This window comes from Citrus sinensis, chromosome 4 (genome assembly GCF_022201045.2).
Source record: "Citrus sinensis cultivar Valencia sweet orange chromosome 4, DVS_A1.0, whole genome shotgun sequence".
NCBI classification, from domain to species: domain Eukaryota; kingdom Viridiplantae; phylum Streptophyta; class Magnoliopsida; order Sapindales; family Rutaceae; genus Citrus; species Citrus sinensis.
Genome location: NC_068559.1, coordinates 27635042 through 27650276, shown reverse-complemented (window position 1 = coordinate 27650276; position 15235 = coordinate 27635042). Strand labels below are relative to the sequence as shown.

The 15235-nt window shown below is 34.9% G+C and overlaps 4 protein-coding genes across 7 annotated transcripts; 2 read left to right on the top strand and 2 right to left on the bottom strand.

Moving 5' to 3' along the window:
* Positions 1-7: 7 nt before the first annotated feature.
* On the bottom strand, positions 8-4174 carry LOC102607558 (ubiquitin-conjugating enzyme E2 2). Of its 2 annotated transcripts, none has more exons than XM_006483153.4 (6): positions 3990-4174; positions 3231-3364; positions 3074-3099; positions 1636-1725; positions 1152-1240; positions 8-397 (listed from the first exon to the last, which is right to left on the bottom strand). In XM_006483153.4, exons 2-6 carry the CDS (start codon positions 3353-3355, stop codon positions 269-271), a joined length of 459 nt encoding a protein of 152 aa, XP_006483216.1. In that variant the 5' UTR covers positions 3356-3364; positions 3990-4174; the 3' UTR covers positions 8-268. The 2 variants fall into 2 exon arrangements, with proteins under 2 accessions (XP_006483216.1, XP_006483215.1); XM_006483152.4 differs by having other exon boundaries at positions 3986-4173.
* A 4072-nt stretch (positions 4175-8246) lies between these two features.
* On the top strand, positions 8247-10582 carry LOC102609212 (pentatricopeptide repeat-containing protein At2g02750). The gene has a single exon (XM_006483159.4). It carries the CDS (start codon positions 8510-8512, stop codon positions 10364-10366), a length of 1857 nt encoding a protein of 618 aa, XP_006483222.1. The 5' UTR covers positions 8247-8509; the 3' UTR covers positions 10367-10582.
* On the bottom strand, positions 10328-13301 carry LOC102608347 (SNF1-related protein kinase regulatory subunit gamma-1-like). Of its 3 annotated transcripts, none has more exons than XM_006483156.4 (6): positions 13139-13301; positions 12431-12669; positions 11853-12295; positions 11333-11599; positions 11072-11244; positions 10328-10755 (listed from the first exon to the last, which is right to left on the bottom strand). In XM_006483156.4, the coding sequence occupies exons 2-6, from the start codon at positions 12597-12599 to the stop codon at positions 10473-10475; spliced, it is 1335 nt and encodes a 444-aa protein (XP_006483219.1). In that variant the 5' UTR covers positions 12600-12669; positions 13139-13301; the 3' UTR covers positions 10328-10472. The 3 variants fall into 3 exon arrangements, with proteins under 3 accessions (XP_006483219.1, XP_006483218.1, XP_006483220.1); XM_006483155.4 differs by having other exon boundaries at positions 12431-12601; positions 13139-13294; XM_006483157.4 differs by having other exon boundaries at positions 12431-12674; positions 13139-13275.
* Positions 13302-13630: 329 nt separating this feature from the next.
* On the top strand, positions 13631-14980 carry LOC102609500 (eukaryotic translation initiation factor 3 subunit H-like). The gene has a single exon (XM_025101141.2). The coding sequence runs from the start codon at positions 13646-13648 to the stop codon at positions 14663-14665; it is 1020 nt and encodes a 339-aa protein (XP_024956909.1). The 5' UTR covers positions 13631-13645; the 3' UTR covers positions 14666-14980.
* Positions 14981-15235: the final 255 nt, after the last annotated feature.

Here is a 15235-nt window from a genome sequence, read left to right as displayed (position 1 = left end):
GACTATATGCACACAGCCTGCATAGCTTCTTCATATTGGTCCCATCAAGACCCAAGCTCAAGTAAATAACATGTACACAATCTGAGTGGAGTTCAATGTACCCAAAGACGAGAAATTAACAATAAGAGGCCAACCATCCATCCTCATAAGCCGAAACAAACATAAAACATGTCAAGAGTTCACACCACCAACCTTTTGAATCTTAAATGTTATTTAGAACAAGCCATTGGACTACTTTTGAAGTTCCCTACATTCCAACAAGTTGCCACTAGTCAGCAGTCCAACTCTGCTCAACAATTTCCCGTACTCTCCTATTGTATTCACGCTTGTTCTCGCTAAACATCCGCGCTGCCTCCGAATTTGCAGGAGAGTTTGGATTTGGGTCACAAAGCAATGACTGCAACCAAAAGATGACAATGAATTAGAACGTTTAAGGTATGAAAACCATTTATTAAGTCATCTAAAAAGATACAAAGGGGTCATTAACTTCTAAGTTAAAGAGGACATTTTAGACCCTTTAGTTTCAAATGTGAAGATTCCAAGAAGTCATAACTAGACTTCTTCACTGCCAATTAAATTCAAGCTTACATCCTGTTTCAAACTCAGAACATATTAAACATAACTGGAAAGTTAACTATGGTAGAGAACCCCCCTGCATAATCTAGTTAATGACACCTTAAAAATAAAATTTAACTGATGTTAACTAATCGATCAGAGAAAGAAGAAGTGGATCAAAGAAGGAAGCGGAATTCTGATGGCCTCACGTGCAAGGAATAAAAGGGATAATTAAACATTTCCCTGACTATGGGAAAATATGGAGGTCAAAGTAGTGAGCAAGCATCTACGTGCACTTCCAATGAGGAAAGGAAGAATGAAAACACAATGTTATAATATGCAAAAGCAGATCTATAATTAATATTGATCATCAATGGCCTAGGGACACTAATGTTCACATGGAGACAACCAAAGTATTGGTTTTTGGAAAGTACTAAACAAGGTGATGGACTGTTGTTATGGGGACCATTCTCAGCTTTATGTACAATAAGGTCGAGTGCAAGGTCCAATGACCCTTTCTTCTCTCTCACTTAAAGTATCTATAGGTTTTCACATAACTTGAAAGGAAGAAATCAGGGTAAAAAGGAATCAAATACCTGAATTGACGTGAGTATTGCTGCTACATCGTAAATTGGACTCCACTGATTTTGTAGAATGTCCAAGCAAATGCTTCCATCCGCATAAACTAGCGAGCACAAGGCAAAATTGAAACTTAAAATCAGTCATGATAAAAGCACAAGAAGGGATTAAAAGAATAAAAATAAAGCAGGCACTAAAGCAATGGTGAGAATACAGAGTTCAAGCCAGGATGAAGGTGAAAAGTCAATGTAAGTAGGTGATCTCATGTTCTATGAATGAGATGGTGGACAATTTTCTATTTCACTGCATTGCTCTGCTGCTTGTGAGGACTATTCTTGTTGTTTCGAAGATATTGTTGGTTAGTAGGAAAGGAGATTTGAACGAATAAAGATTAAAAGCCTAATGAAATGGTAATTCCACATAATCTTATATGGTGTCTAATCGGAAGTGAAGATGAACGTAAAGTTTAAAGGAAGTAAGAAGTTCTTGCATCTGACTTACTATTTGGATGGAACATTCGAGAAACAAAGCGCACTGTTGGTGGCTTATTTGGATAATCCTCTGTGAACTGAAGTGTCAATTTAAACGTACCTGAAGGAATCAAAAGGATAGAAAACATGAATCAGATTGAATACAGACCATGATGTGACAACTCGCTACATGGCAATAAACACTCATAAAAGTAATTGATACAAAACTAGATTTAAAACAAAAAAAAACAGTTCTGCACAACCCATATACCATTTTGCTCAATTTTAGCCATCAGTAAAGGCACTCATAGGAATTAAATCTCAGAATGTGGCATTTATCACTAAAAAGCCATTCAAGTACAGAAATAATGGCGTCAGTTATCATCATAAAAAAACCCTTCTAAAAATTGAAAGCACATATCCACCTTTTTTTCATCATATTTAATTCGAAACGATAAATATATGGCATAAAATGGGTATGTCTCTCTACACTAAACTACCCCCCAAAACAGAACATTCAAAGATAAAACCGAAGGATGAAGAGGTTTCCTCTAAATAACACAAGATGGTTTAACATCTTCCAGAGTACCGTTCACATTAATGAGGAAAAGAAATTACCAATAACTAAAAGCACAAACAAATATTGAAGATCAACCACTCTTCCTATAACAATCATCACCAAAATTAAGGGCAGATCCAGGATATTTGATCAGGTCAGGCTAATCATAAATTTATTGTATACGTTTGTGTGAATGTTAGTGTACATAAAAAGATTAAAAAAAAAAAAAGGAAAACACATACATCAATTAATGCGACATCAAAAACCTTGCTCATATTTAAAATAAGTCTCTGGCTCTGATTAAAATGACAAATTACTCTTCTGATATTGAATTTTAAAGATTCTAATGCAAGAGTAACTTAACTATAAAGGGTATTTCAGTTATTTTTGGTAAAGATTGATTTACCATTAAAAAACATGTAGAAATTAGTTAAGGGATGTACTTGAGACGAAAATGAAAACTCTACTTTTATCTTTAAAATCATAAAAATTTAGGGATTTTATTGATTTTTTTTTTTTTTAGGGGGAATAGTTTGGACTATGCTAATTTGTTGTGATAGTGATAACTGAAATACAAAAGAACTTCATGTAATAGATGAAGAAATCCAGTGTAATTATGAGCTTCCAATCAGGGTTCCCTGACCATATTAAAGGTCAGGAATAAGCTAAAAGACAAAAAACACATATGTCAATATACTACAAGATGAACTACATATTGGAGTCTATTTTTCTGTGTCTTTTAGATCATCATTGACTCTAATATGGTCATGGATCCTTGATTGGAAAATTTTATATATATAGGGAGTAGCCTTACTATATATATAGTGAAGCAATCCCTTCTCCACCCCAAAAAGAGAGGAAAAAATGAACAACTTCTTTAAGGCAAATTAAGTACAATAAATGAGTTTACCTCCATCCCATGGGGTATCATCCGGCCTGCAATTCAATCAGTAAAAGATATTAGTACAACCAACCCTATCAAAACCTTGAGTAGAACCAATGAACCACGAAAATGAAAATTTTCTACAAAAAGTAAAAATTGAAAGTTGATTCCTCCATTCACATACCCGAATATAACAGCATTCCAAAGCATTATACTGTTGTCCTGAGGAGCACCACTAATGCCAGCCGGAGGATCTTGTTGTAACCTCTTAAAATCCCTCATCAATCTCTTCCTTGCAGGAGTCGACATTCTCACTGCCTACAAATTCAGTAAAAGACCAACCCAAAATCAACAATACTCAGTGTCATCAATTATAATACGAATAATGAACCAGTGATAGTTCCTCAAGTGTAATCAGCAAAAAGGATACAACAACTTAAAGTTTACTTTTTGCAAAAATCAACAAGTAGAGATTCTCTGGTAATTATTACCACAGAGCTTAAATTGAGCCTAGATTAAAGACCAATCTCAGGAAACTTCCTTTAAGCAGTTCCAACTAAAACTTATATCAGAAATTGCAATCTGAATGCGCTTTCAATACAAACCCCAATTCATATCACATGACATAGGTCACAGATACAATACCGATTCAGTATATGAAAGTAAAAAATCCATGATAATAATATTCAGACGGAAAAAATTAAACAGATACAATACCAAAATATTACAGCTCATCTTCCATTCATTCAATTAAAGATTCATTGATATTGCAAAATTGAGACATTTAAATCGAAAAAAATACCTAACATTAGCCAGAAAGAAAGAACTGAACAAAAAAAAAACCAAGTAAATCAAAGATACAGCATAGATTTGAAAGAAAAGGCTATGATACAATAATTTTTTTAAAATAGATTTTTTTTTAAAGAAAAAAAATCAAACCTACGAGCTGACGCGGCAAGTAGCGTTGATTGCAGTAAAAGCTTCAGAATCGCAGCGAGATTTTCTCGGGAAACAATCGAAAAGCGGGCGGTATCAGAGAAAGAATTCCATGGTACTCAATTTGATCAGAGAAACAAGAGAGAGAGAGTCGTTCAGGTCAGCGGTCCCAATTTTGTTTTCTTATTTTAAAAAGTAATATATATAATGTTCATGAATTGAGGGCCAAGTTGCTAGCTAACGACACACAATGCACTGTGCTTATCGTTTCGGTGCATGTACTTCTTAAGACGATGTCGTATTCTTCACGGAACCAGTAATTCTAATTGGACAGAGATATTTCCCTCATGTTTTTTTCTTCTCTCTTTTAAATCTCTCTCAGTGAAATAAAAGGTAAAATTAAATTTTAAATTTTAATATTAATAATTAAGTTGTTCTTTTATTTTATTTATAATTAAATTTTCTTTTATAAAATTTAAAAGATTAGGAGAGACTAAAAAAAGAAAATATTAAAAAAAAAATGATTCGTCATACTCCTTGGTCCATCTTCCGCAGCCTGGCCCACAAACAGTTGCGTGTACTAAATTTTTCATTATTGATCTCATATACTTTTTATCATATTTGACAATTGTAACATATAGGTATACTTGTAACAAATCCGTGATACTTGTAACATGAAATTAATGTTAGTTAATTGTAATACTCTTGGTTTTAGCTCACAACTAAATTTTAAAACGTTATTTTTGGATTAAAAAAATGTTTGTACAGACAAGTTAATATATATATATATATTTTTTTTTACTGTCGAATTCATATTGTACTTCTTTGATATCTAAAAACTGATTGGTGACGCATTATTTGTCATACAATTTATTTATCACAATATAAGGTGCAACATTATTGTTTATAGAGATATAAAAAGAATGTGAAATATATTGTGCTTCTACTGGTATAATGACTCGTGACTCGTAATATTTATGAGTTTCCCCATTTAGAGTGTAGAAAATATTGATTGACTTGATGGCTTCTATCAATTGTTTTTTTATATGAAAAAATTTCTTTTATTCTTTTTTCCCTCCCTCATATGGAGTCTGATGAGAAAGAAGAATTCAAGAATATTTCTACAATCAAAATTTATATTACTAGCAAAAAAAATATTTTTATTTGATCTTGTTTTTCATTTTGGGTTTATTTTATAAGAAGAACAAGGGATGCTAATAGTTCCATCCTTATTATTACGGGAATGAAAATATGAATTAAAGAATGAGAATGAATAATGTATTTATTTGCTTAAATAGAAGGTGGAATGAGAATTAAAGTGGCAGGTTTCACCTAAAATTGAGAATGACTACCAAATTTCTCATTTTATAAGGGAAGATGAGAATGAGAACCTCATTCCTGACTATATTATCCCTATTTAAATCATAAAATTATACATTTTTCTTATTTAATTATGGGATATTATCATTTTACTACTAAAATTTTTCTGACAAATCAAGTCAGTATCATGCTTTGGTAAAAACTGCATTTTACCACCAAACGTTTAATCTATTATTATTTACTACTATTTCGTTAACACATTTAAACATTGGCTGATGTCACAAGGACTTTTAAGACATTTTCGGCTGAAGTCAAAATGCTACATTTGCAATTGGAAAATAAACATTTAGTCTTGCAAGGTAAATAATTAAAAAAAAAAGTAAAAAAATTTGTAACCCTCCATCTCTCTCTCTCTCTCTCACGACCCCTCTCTCTTTCTCACAGTCAACCAAGCACAAGCAGCAACAAACAAAACACAAACACACACAGGAGCCGCATCTTTGCAAAGCAAAATTTCTAACTTTTCTTTTCTCTTTTTTTTTAATAAAAAATTTGTAACTATTATATATATCCTCCCACCACTTGCTGCTTGCTTTTTTTTTTTTTTCTACATATACAGCAAAAAGGGACCATGATTGTGTTTGCGTGGCAGCTCTTGACTTTTAAGAGTTGCCTCGGCAACTAGTTTTCATTAAAAGTGAAATGGTTGTTGGTTTTTAGGGGTTTGAAAGCAGAGAGAATAATAAATAATAATATATGTTATGGCGGAAACTGGGTTTGTTACTGCCAGTGATTTGCCAGTGAAGAGGCCGAGAGATGACAAAGAGAAGGAGGCTAATAACAACAATAACGAGAATGTCTCAATGGAGATCGACTCTAAGAAACAACTTGATTGTATTTCCTCTGTTATTCATAGCTAGTTCTCTAAAATCATCCAATGCGGCCCTGTTTGCTTTTCTTTCTTTTCTTTTTTTTGCTTTATAGGCCGCATGTTCATGTTTTTTTATCTGATTAAAATCATGGGTTTGTTTCATCGGAATCTGTCTGTATGGCGTTCTCTCTTTAGCCTTTTATATCTAGCAGAAGTATTTAATCTGTTTCTATCTTTTTAATCCTTGTATGTAAGTTTGTCATTGCCAGATTCTTTTTTCATTTGTATTACCATCTTAATTCTCATAAAATCTTATGCGAGGTATTTTTAATTAATGGATACTTGCTATAGTAATTTGTAGTTTTCTTTTTTGTTATTTCTTTTCTTTCCATGGCCAAAATCGTCTTTTAACTCATATTCAGTTAAATATTAACTTATTTTTAATGGAAAAGTAGTAAAGTGATAACAAATTAAATGTTTGGTTGTAAAACACAGTTTTTACCAAAGTATGGTACTGATTTGATATGTCAGAAAAACTTTAGTAGTAAAATGATAATATCCCTTTAATTATTATTATTATTATTATTACTACTACTATTATTATAATTTTATTATTATTACTATTATTATAATGATAATTGCTATTATCAAAATTATTATTATTATTACTGTTATAAATATTATAATAACAATAATAAATAAAAATTATTGTTGTTGTTGTTGCTGTTGTTATCCTTGTTGTTGTTGTTCTTATTATTATGACAATAATTAACTAAGGTTAGTTTAGTAATTTGTAATAATCCATTTTGATTTTAAGATAAGTAAGATGAAGTAAATACATCGATGAGAATTCAGTTCATTTCGATTTCGATTTTCATAACTAAAGTAAATAATTTATTTTGATTCTCATTATTCATTCATATTTCAGCCCATTCTGATTCCAACTCATTCCAATTAATAATTAGTAAACACACAATTAATGCTGCATGGCCTATTATTTTTTAACTGTTAAATTTATTATTATTTGAATATTGAAATTTATTTTATTTTTAAAGCTTACTACACTGCAACAAAAATAGATACATTCTGCTTTTGCATCTGGACCAAAAATCGACAAGAATAATCTCTGATTGGGTCCAATTTTAAGGCTTAAAATACTCGGAAAGTCAAAATTTGAGTTTTAACACCGGCTAATGCTAAGTTACATGCATGTACCTTACAACCCTCTCACATGAATAGTGAATGATGTGGGTCCACTCACTATTCATGTGAGAGGGTTGTAAGGTACATGCATGTAACTTAGAGGGATCCTTTAACACCAAATGAAGTTAGTAACTCAAAGCTCTGAACAGAAGCCGCTAGTGTCCCAATAGTACATAGATATGGCCAAGGGGCCGAACGGCACGAGGCACGACACAACATGAGCACGTCTCGGTGGAGCACACGACATGGCACGACACACACGTGAGTTGGGCCGAGCTTAGAATTTTAGGCATGTAAGCCTAAAAAGTATAGTACGATTAGAGATAAACTAAAGCACAATACACAAAAAAGCTCACAAAGCATGTTTCACTTTTTTTTAATGAAAGTAAACTTAAAATTTTATGATTTTACAAATAACTTGAAATTAGATATTTTAATATATTTTATTAGAGCAAGTTTTAAAATTTATTTAATTCTTAATTTAAAAAACCATTATGATTGATTTATGTTTATAATTTATTAAATAAATAATTGATATCATGATTTTAATAAATAAAATTATAAATATCATGATTTTATAAATATATATTAATATTATTATGAATTATGATCTACAACTCTATGTAATTCGAGGTTAACAATTAAGTTAGCCCTTAAGAAAAATTTATTATTATTGTTGTTGTTAAGTATTAAAAAAAAATTAATATCATATGATCAAATTTAATAATTAATATTACAATATCTTACTATTATTAGTTTATTATTATTGAATATGGACTTAAATTTTGAATTTTGAATTTTATTACATTTAAATAAATGCACATGGACCCAAAAAAATATATAGACTTAAAAAATTATGTTAATAACTTGGCAAACATTCTTAAAAAAAACAAAAAAAACTCAATGAACTTTTTATCTTAAGCTGACACGGTTCAAAATATGACACGTGTGGGCATAACATAAATGGCAGTGCTATGTCGGATTGAGCTCAAACAAAAAAAAAAAATTAGACATAGCACGTAGTAGATAGTAAACATAACACGGCACGAGTATTTGCCAGGTCCAGTAGTACCAGCCTCAGTCGCCTGGGTTTAAAAGACAAAGCTGATCATTGGGTTCCTCCATACCATCACATGAAAACCCAAACCCAAATTCCAAAACTAATAACAAATGGCTTCTACAAAGAAGCACTTTCTTTATACTCACAACAGCACTCTGCTTCTTTGCCTCCTCACAAATTCACTTTCCCTCCTCTGTTCAAGGTATGCGCCAAGCTCAAATCATCAATTCAAGGCCAAATCCTACATGCCCATCTCATCAAAACTGGGTTTTCATCAGAGATTCACGCCGCTACAGCTCTCACTGACATGTACATGAAACTTAATTTAGTCAGCGACGCTCTCAAAGTGTTCAATGAAATGCCTGATTGGAACTTGGCGTCACTGAACGCAGCAATATCCGGGTTTTCTCAAAACGGCTATGTTCGAGAAGCTCTGTGGGTGTTTAAAGAAGCGGTGGTTGAAGTGTTTAGGCCCAATTCTGTAACTGTTGCTAGCGCGTTGTCTGCCTGTGAGAGCCTGGATCATGGCTTGCAAATGCATTGTTTGGCGATAAAGTTGGGCGTGGAGATGGATGTATATGTGGCAACTTCATTGGTGACAATCTATTCGAATTTTAAAGAAATAGCTGTTGCTACTCGAGTGTTTGGAGAGACACCTGGGAAGAACATAGTGAGTTATAATGCCTTCTTTACTGGACTTTTGAATAATGGAGTTCCTTTAGTAGTATTAAAAGTGTTCAAGGACATGAAGGAGTGTTTAAGTGACGAACCCAATTCGGTTACGTTCATTTCTGTTATTTCTGCATGTGCAAGTCTGTTATATCTTCAGTTTGGCAGACAGGTGCATGGGCTTACACTGAAAATTGAGAAGCAATCTGATACTATGGTTGGTACTGCACTTGTTGATATGTATTTAAAATGTGGCCGTTTGCCTTGTGCTCACAATGTATTCCAAAAATTGAAGGGGGGCAGAAATATTCTGACATGGAATACGATGATAGCTGGAATGATGTTAAATGGTCGAAGTGAGAAGGCCATGGAGTTGTTTGAAGGGTTAGCTCATGAAGGATTTAAACCTGATCCAGCAACTTGGAATTCAATGATTAGTGGGTTTTCTCAGCTTGGGATGAGATTTGAAGCTTTTAAGTTATTTGAAAAAATGCAGTCAACTGGAATGGTCCCAAGTTTAAAGTGCGTCACAAGTGTTTTATCAGCTTGTGCAGACTTATCTGCTCTGAAGCTTGGGAAAGAGACTCATGGGCATGTTATTAGAGCTGATTTAAACAAGGATGAGTCCATGGCTACAGCTCTTATTTCGATGTATATGAAATGTGGGCAGCCTTCTTGGGCACGAAGATTTTTTGACCAATTCGAGATAAAACCTGATGATCCTGCGTTTTGGAATGCAATGATCTCTGGATACGGAAGGAATGGAGAGTATGAGTCTGCTGTTGAAATTTTTGACCTAATGCAGCAAGAGAAGGTAAAACCAAATTCAGCATCTTTTGTTGCCGTCCTATCTGCCTGCGGTCATGCTGGCCACGTTGACAAAGCATTGCAAATTTTTACAATGATGGATGATGACTTTGGCTTGAAACCAAAGCAAGAGCATTTTGGTTGCATGGTTGATCTTTTAGGTCGATCTGGAAGGCTAGATGAAGCTCGAGAATTAATAAGAGAACTGCCAGAGCCTACTGTTTCCGTCTACCATTCTCTTCTTGGTGCTTGTTGGTGTCACTTAAATTCTGATTTGGGAGAAGAAATGGCCATGAAGCTTCAAGAGATGGAGCCAGAAAACCCTACTCCTTTTGTGATTTTGTCCAACATATATGCTGGATTGGGAAGGTGGGAGGATGTGGGAAGGATTAGGCAGATGATAAATGATAGACAGTTGACAAAACTCCCCGGTATTTCAGCTGGAATTACATGAAAAAACAGTACATGTATTGTTAATAACTGAGAGTAATACGATTCGTCTTTGTTCGCAGCCAAATTGATTTTATTCAAGCTATCAGAGATCTTCTATAACAAAAATCTCACTGGTTCAACAGATCTTTGACCGAAAACCCAAAGTAGTTGTCCAAATGGTTAGGTGGTTCAAAGATGAAGCAAGAGATTACATCTCTGAGTGTAATTACACCAACAACTTCAGCTTCCTCGCCAGCTACCACATAGATTCTGTGAACAGACTTGGAAGCAAGACTGTGGATCACACTACCGAGAGTTGACTCCAGCTTGCATGTTATTGGCGGGTTGACTTTCCCAGAATCTGGGGTGGTTGGTACCACAGCATTCATGAAATCTCTGACTGTAAGCTGCCTGAAAGTGAAACAAAAATGATGATAGGAACTTGATTGCACCATCAGGTCTTCAATGGCATATGTTCTACAAAAATGGCTTAGGTAATGATCAATTAAAATGCATTGATTCATGCGTCTCAATAATTTGCTGTATGTAACAATTCATTAGATTCTAGTCTCATTAATAGTTTAACCTCATTGTTCTCATTTTTACTTCACTTCAGTAATTCATTCTTGTTCTTATTTGGACAAAGCAGTTTGTAATTGCTCATAGACAGAGACTGATCATAATTCAGTTTGGATGTTTGCATACAGGTTTGAACATTGCATCCTACCTGAAATTGGAGAAGAGTTCTGGTTTGAGCAGCAAGTGTCTGATATCTCTTATGCTTACATTTCCCACAATTTTCTTTTGTTGTCCCTCTACGACTGGAATGCCACCAATATTGTTATCTTTCATCCGTTTGAAAGCTTCCAGAATCAGTTCATTGCTCTGTATGGTAATAACCTGGCCAAGAAGACAACATGAGTGAAATTCTAGAATCAAATGGTAAGCTAGGATATATTATATTATGAGGTATTCACGATATTTTTACCTCATCAGAAGACATGAACGGAAGCCCTAGATCAGAAATAGGTTGTGAAGCAATAATGTCAAACCAGTCCCTTCCTTTGCATCCTTCCAGACCCTGAACAACTGCTGATTGAGTAATGTAGTTCTCAATATCAGGCGTGCCTGGTTCAATGATAGGTACGTTTCTCAACCTATATTTTGAGAGCAGCAGTAAGACGCTCAGCATAGAACCATCTGTTGCAACTGGAAGGAAAGGTGCCCAGCGATAGGACTTAATTATTGACCTCACCTGAAAGAAATGATGTAATATCAATTCAACATGGGTAAAAGATGGAGAGCACTTTCTATTGTCCATTTTATAGTGGGGATTTTTAACCTCACACATGAAATATTGGACTGCCTGTATCAAGAGTCCTATAAGCTGAGTACGAGGTTATGCTACAGAGGAGGAAGAACTAAATTATTCAAAATTGACTAAAATGCATCAATGGAGACCAAGCGAACTGGACCCTGTATATGACCTCTTTGCTGAACTAACTTACTGTAGTCGACTTGAAAGGTTCTTCTTGAAGGATAACTTTGTAAAAATCCTCATGTAGTCTATCAGCAGCCGTGGGAGCATCTTTTCCTGCCCCTTTTTCTGCAGCTAGACCACCAGCCACAGCAGCACCTGCTGCAGCAACAGTTAGCCCAGCAACTGCAGCAGGACCTGTCATGCCCAATGCTAGTGCTCCAAGAGCACCAACTGTTCCAGTACCTACACCAGCAGCTGTTGCAGTGCCCACTGAGAAGGCAGCAGCAGCAAGTTCTGCAGTCTCTAACACCCAAAGAATGATTGCTGAGTAATCTACAATCCCTAGGTACCTTTCCTTCCAATCCGAACTAGATGGTGCGTCTGGGATTTTCACAGGAGCAGACAAAATGTTGCATTCTGATAGAATCTTCACAGCATCAGGAATGGTTGTGTCTGCCATAATTTCAATCACTACAAAAGTCGGGTGAAAAACATCTTTTTGTAAGTTAGGGACTCCCTTAGGTATAAAAAGTGCATGAACCTGTGAGGAAATAGTAAGCAATGAAGTCGTGAGGAAATAGTAAGCAATGAAGTAACTGCTATCACCTCTGCCTCCTGGAACATTTGGGAAAGATAGAACTGGAATCCTTGCAAATGCAGCTGTTAAAGTCTCCTGTAATGAATGCGGTAATTTTTTCCTCGACTGTATGGCCTCAAAATAAGCATCACAGCTAGAAAGTTTTGAAACTTCCTTGGCCTCTTCTGCTTGAGCCATGCCTTCACTCAATGGGTTGATAAAGTTCTTATTACCCTCTACTTAATTGAATGTTTCTTTCTCGACAACACTGCACTAAAATACACTTAATTGAATATTTCTTTCTGAAGAACAAGATATTTGCTATGCTAAATATACTTATATTGTTGGGTACATGCTTTGAGTAATTGAGTTGATATGTATGTCTCTAAGTTCGTTGTATGCGCATCAGTTAGATCAAGGTTCAGAAGTGTATGATTGTGTTTATGGCATAAAATGCATGTTTAAAGTCTTGACTACACAGTGAAGAAAAAACAACTCAACCTTTTCATCCCAAATAAAAATATATGTTATCATAAGAATTCAATGAATAACATCTGAAATAGAATCATGCTTAATAAGAACAAACGTTTATGCATTTTGATAACCGGAGGAAATATTCATTTGAATCCAATGCTAAAATCTGTTGACACTGGCTTCATCGTAAATCAAGATCATGATTCATAGTAATGGCGAATGACATATCACTACGATGCACTTCAGATCGAATCGAAACATACCTGTTTGTAGAAACTTGTGTTAAGAATCTTGATTGGGTCCCCTTCCTGCAGCCACCACGCATTCAGTTAAGCTGTTTCCATATATGCATGGGGCGTGGCTTTGCCACGTGCAGGCAATGGACACGTTTCTGGTATTTTGATAACCAAGTGTAAAGACTAAAGAGTGACCTAGGTAGTTTGGTCAAGTCAAGGAAGCAGTCCCGTTGGGCCCAGTCACTACGCAATTCATATGGGCCTATTCTTCATTGGCAGTCCAAGCCCACTTCTATCCTTATTCAATCTTGCGTGCTATACAAAATAAAAAATAATATTTTTATTTTTTACTAAAAAAAAAAACAAAAACTAAAATTAATGCTCAATAGGGAAATCTAAATCGAAACGGAAATACAGTTTGTATAATTTAGATTTGAATCTAAATCAAACTTTATACTAGTTTTTATATAAAAGAGAAACTTTCCTAGGTTTTTTCATGTACAAGGTGCATAACTTACCATCATCAGCATAGCAATGGCTGCGTCTTTTCTCCAAGCTGCAGCATCAACAGAAAAGGTTAATGCTCCACCCGCTCTCCAAGTTGTTCAGATTGAGGGACTCGTTTTACTCAAAATAATCAAACACTGCAAGGACTTGTCACCCTCTTTGGTTACGGGTCAACTTCTTGGACTAGACATTGGTACCGTTCTTGAAGTCACCAACTGCTTCCCTTTCCCAAATCATCAGCAGGAGAATGATATCGATCAAGAGACTGATGATATCGGTGCTAATTACCAGCTTGATATGATGAGTTGCCTGAGAGATGCTAATGTGGACAGCAACGTTGTTGGGTGGTACCAATCAACGCCGCCAGGAGACTGTTTCCAATCGGTGGAATTTATAGAGACTTTTATGAACTACAAGGAGAATATTGGAAAATGTGTGTGCATAATTTGCGACCCTTCAAGGTCGAATATCCAAGGCGGCTTGGCGGGTCTCAAGGCTTTGAAGCTTTCTGATACTTTCTTGGAGCTTTACCGCAATGGGAATTTTAGTGGGGAGAGTTTGAGGGATAAAAATATATCATGGGCTGATGTTTTTGAGGAAATTACGATAAGAGTCTCAAATTCTGCACTCGTTAGCGCCTTTATGAGCACGCTGGAACCTGATAGAGTCACTGATCAGAGTGATCATGACCGCTTGCAAATATCAAGCAAGCCTCTTTTGGAGAGTAATGTGGAGTTTTTGATTCGATGCATGGATGATTTGTCAACGGAACAAAAGAAGTTGAAATTTTATTTCAAGGACGTGACTCGTCAGCAAGCGTGGGTTCAAGAGAGAAGGGATGAGAATGAGGCACGTAAAGCTGCTGGAGAAGATCCTTTGCCGGAGGACGATTCTTCAAATCCTTTCTTTAAGCCAATTCCCGAGCCGTCCAGATTGGAAAGCTTGCTCATAACCAATCGAATTGCCGACTATTGCAACCAGATTCATCGGGTTGCCGGACATAGCTTCAGCAGATTGTCTTTGATAATGGCTTTGCATGATGATTGATCATGCAATTAGACCTTTTACATATATTGCGGTACCTTATTCCAAGTTTAATTGTTCTACTTTTAATTAACTTTATTTGGTTTGACAATGAGAATAAATTTTATTTTTAAAGTTAGAGCTGTTTGTTATGATGATTATATCTAGAGCAGTACAGTTGATATTTAGAAGGCAAGTTTAGAAATTTTTGCTTTTCAAGTCGTTCATCCAGTGACGTCGCTACTGACCTTTTTAGTAGGGCAGTATTAATCGATTGACCAGTGCCAATTTTATCGAATAACAGTCAATTTCGGTTGAATTAACCCTTTAATTATTTGTTGCAATCAATTACCGTACAGCATGCGGAAGGCAAATGCCCATGGTTAATTATTTACCAAGGTTTTGTGCTTTTTCATCTTGCTAATGGATTTCAAAGATTTCTAAGCATTTAGGATTAATGATATGAAGCGAACAAAAGGTACGTGTATTATGCACGACTAAAACTAAGATACAAGGTAAAAAGGTGCACTTGCAATCCATAAGTACATTAAAGAAAACATATATTAGTAAGATATTCTTAATTTTTTTTAAAAT

What these genes read in the sequence shown, in the direction of transcription:
- LOC102609212 (XM_006483159.4), top strand. Translation starts at nt 8,510, where the DNA reads ATGAAAACCCAAACCCAAATTCCAAAACTAATAACAAATGGCTTCTAC.
- LOC102607558 (XM_006483153.4), bottom strand. Translation starts at nt 3,355, where the DNA reads ATGTCGACTCCTGCAAGGAAGAGATTGATGAGGGATTTTAAGAGGTTA. An exon ending in TGGAATGCTGTTATATTCGG is followed by an intron (nt 3,100 to 3,230) that starts GTATGTGAATGG and finishes ATTGAATTGCAG; the next exon opens with GCCGGATGATACCCCATGGG. An exon ending in CAATACTCACGTCAATTCAG is followed by an intron (nt 398 to 1,151) that starts GTATTTGATTCC and finishes TTTTGGTTGCAG; the next exon opens with TCATTGCTTTGTGACCCAAA.
- LOC102609500 (XM_025101141.2), top strand. Translation starts at nt 13,646, where the DNA reads ATGGCTGCGTCTTTTCTCCAAGCTGCAGCATCAACAGAAAAGGTTAAT.
- LOC102608347 (XM_006483156.4), bottom strand. Translation starts at nt 12,599, where the DNA reads ATGGCTCAAGCAGAAGAGGCCAAGGAAGTTTCAAAACTTTCTAGCTGT. An exon ending in AAATGTTCCAGGAGGCAGAG is followed by an intron (nt 12,296 to 12,430) that starts GTGATAGCAGTT and finishes CGACTTTTGTAG; the next exon opens with TGATTGAAATTATGGCAGAC. An exon ending in GAACTCTTCTCCAATTTCAG is followed by an intron (nt 10,756 to 11,071) that starts GTAGGATGCAAT and finishes TTTCACTTTCAG; the next exon opens with GCAGCTTACAGTCAGAGATT.